This window comes from Ipomoea nil, unplaced genomic scaffold (assembly GCF_001879475.1).
Source record: "Ipomoea nil cultivar Tokyo-kokei standard unplaced genomic scaffold, Asagao_1.1 scaffold0679, whole genome shotgun sequence".
NCBI lineage: Eukaryota > Viridiplantae > Streptophyta > Magnoliopsida > Solanales > Convolvulaceae > Ipomoea > Ipomoea nil.
This window is the reverse complement of record NW_017617107.1, coordinates 753,118-755,000: the sequence shown is the minus strand read 5'-3', so window position 1 is coordinate 755,000 and position 1,883 is coordinate 753,118. Positions and strand designations below refer to the sequence as shown.

The 1,883-nt window shown below is 36.0% G+C and overlaps 1 protein-coding gene across 1 annotated transcript in view; it reads left to right on the top strand.

Moving 5' to 3' along the window:
- Positions 1-222, top strand: part of LOC109174988 (F-box/kelch-repeat protein At3g23880-like) — a 1,122-nt gene extending 900 nt beyond the window's left edge. Inside the window, exon 1 of the mRNA XM_019324235.1 lies at positions 1-222. This exon is cut by the window's left edge and continues 900 nt beyond it. Coding sequence (XP_019179780.1) covers positions 1-222 — 222 coding nt within the window.
- Positions 223-1,883: the final 1,661 nt, after the last annotated feature.

The window sequence follows — 1,883 nt, the reverse complement described above, 5'->3', positions numbered from 1 at the left end:
CATCATCCACTTCCCCGGGGTTCAGAGAACACGGCATACATGGCTCTGTGTAATGCTAAACTCACAATTGTACATGTTTCGGAAAATGGTGATATTCTAATGATGGTTGGGCATCAGTTGAAGCTCCATAGACCTAACGCTAGAAGGGGTAAGAATTTTAATATCCCCTATGATCTTGGTTATATGGTTACTAGTTATGTGGACACCCTTGTTTCACCATGACCGGTCTGTAAATTAATTGTTCATGTCATGTTGGAGGAAGAAAATATTGCTTTTTGATGGGTTGATTTAGAGTTCATCAATGGCTTTATAATCGTTTTGATTTAAGTATAAAATAGTATTAATTTTTTATTGTATCATTTGTGTATGAGCTTTGTGAAGTATTTTCCTAGCCATGTTTGGTGAACTATAGATTTGTGTGAATGCAACACAGGTAAGATAGAAATGTTTCTAAGTTAAATTTCATTGCATTTTAGTGTAAAGGGTTGTGACTTTGGGCTATAATATTAACTACCCATCCATTACGGACTTGGGTGTGAGGCGATACAGAGAGAGTGTGAAGGGGGGAGAAGGGGGGGGGGGGGGGTGGAATATATGTTGAGCATAGAGGGGTAGGTTGACCCATGGGGTTTACCAACTTACCGCTAAGGGGCGGGGGGCGGTCTCAAGGCCAGTGGTCCCTACCGGCCGAAAAAAGGGTCTCCTGAACTCCTTGAGCTACAATAGTGTGGCTAGTAGGCGTCGAGCGCTCTCCATCGTGTCAACGACGCCCCGTGTTATCATGACTTCTAATATTGACACTTGGGTTCGGTTACATAAAGTACATTTTTATTATACTAAAGATTCATTTTTTAAAGATACATTATTTGGTATATACTATCAAATAATAAACGTTTAGTACACAAATAATGTACATTCAATATATTAGAAATACACATTTATTCATGGTCAATTAATTTGCCTTTATTCCTAGCTCCTTATTTGGGCTCCTTTATTTATTATTTATCTATTCCTTGAATTATAATCTTGAGTCGTATATAATCTTTTGAACTTAAGGCTCCAATTAGTAACAATAATATTATTATAATTTTCCTATCCCCTTTTTGTAAAGTGGTTTCATGATGTAAAGTGGTTTCATAAATCCATCACAAATTCACAATGTAATTCCATTATAATCACATTAATTGCATTTAGACAGATTTCCATTCTAATTTCCGTAAATGCATATCGGGAGCTTCGTATATATATTATCCTCCTTTATTTAATTTCCTTATGGATTTTATGAATTAACTTCCTTATATGATTTAATTCATCTTGATAGAACAAAATGACCCATGATATGGATGAATCAATAAATTTGCATAAATTAATGGGGTAAAATAGTAAAAGATCAAGAGATAATTGTAATAATAATATTGAGTGGATTAATATAATAACGTTACAAGAGTTTTGTAAGAATAGAACATGATTTATCTAAGTTATGACATAAGCTATTTATACAAGAAAAGTATAGCAAACTTAGCTAAACTCGGGGTAGGGGTGACCACGGCGATTCGAGCCGTAATCATCACTATAATAACATGGAACCGTTCGTATGGTTCCGGTTCCGATTCCTAACTGGAACCAATAAGGTTCCGATTAAGTTTTGTGAAATAAAGGAACCGGAACCTACGGTTTCGATTCGGAACCAGACGGTTCCGGTTTCAAACCGAAAAAAAAAAAATAATTTAAAATGATGGCAGCAGGGCTTAGGCTTGCAGCATACTACCTCACTGCCACATTGGGCAGTGGGCAGTGGGCAGTGGCGCAAAGGCCAAAGAGGCAATGGTCTCATTTTTTTCACTTTTTTTTTTTTTTTTTTTTTTTTTTAAATTCGGTTAGAA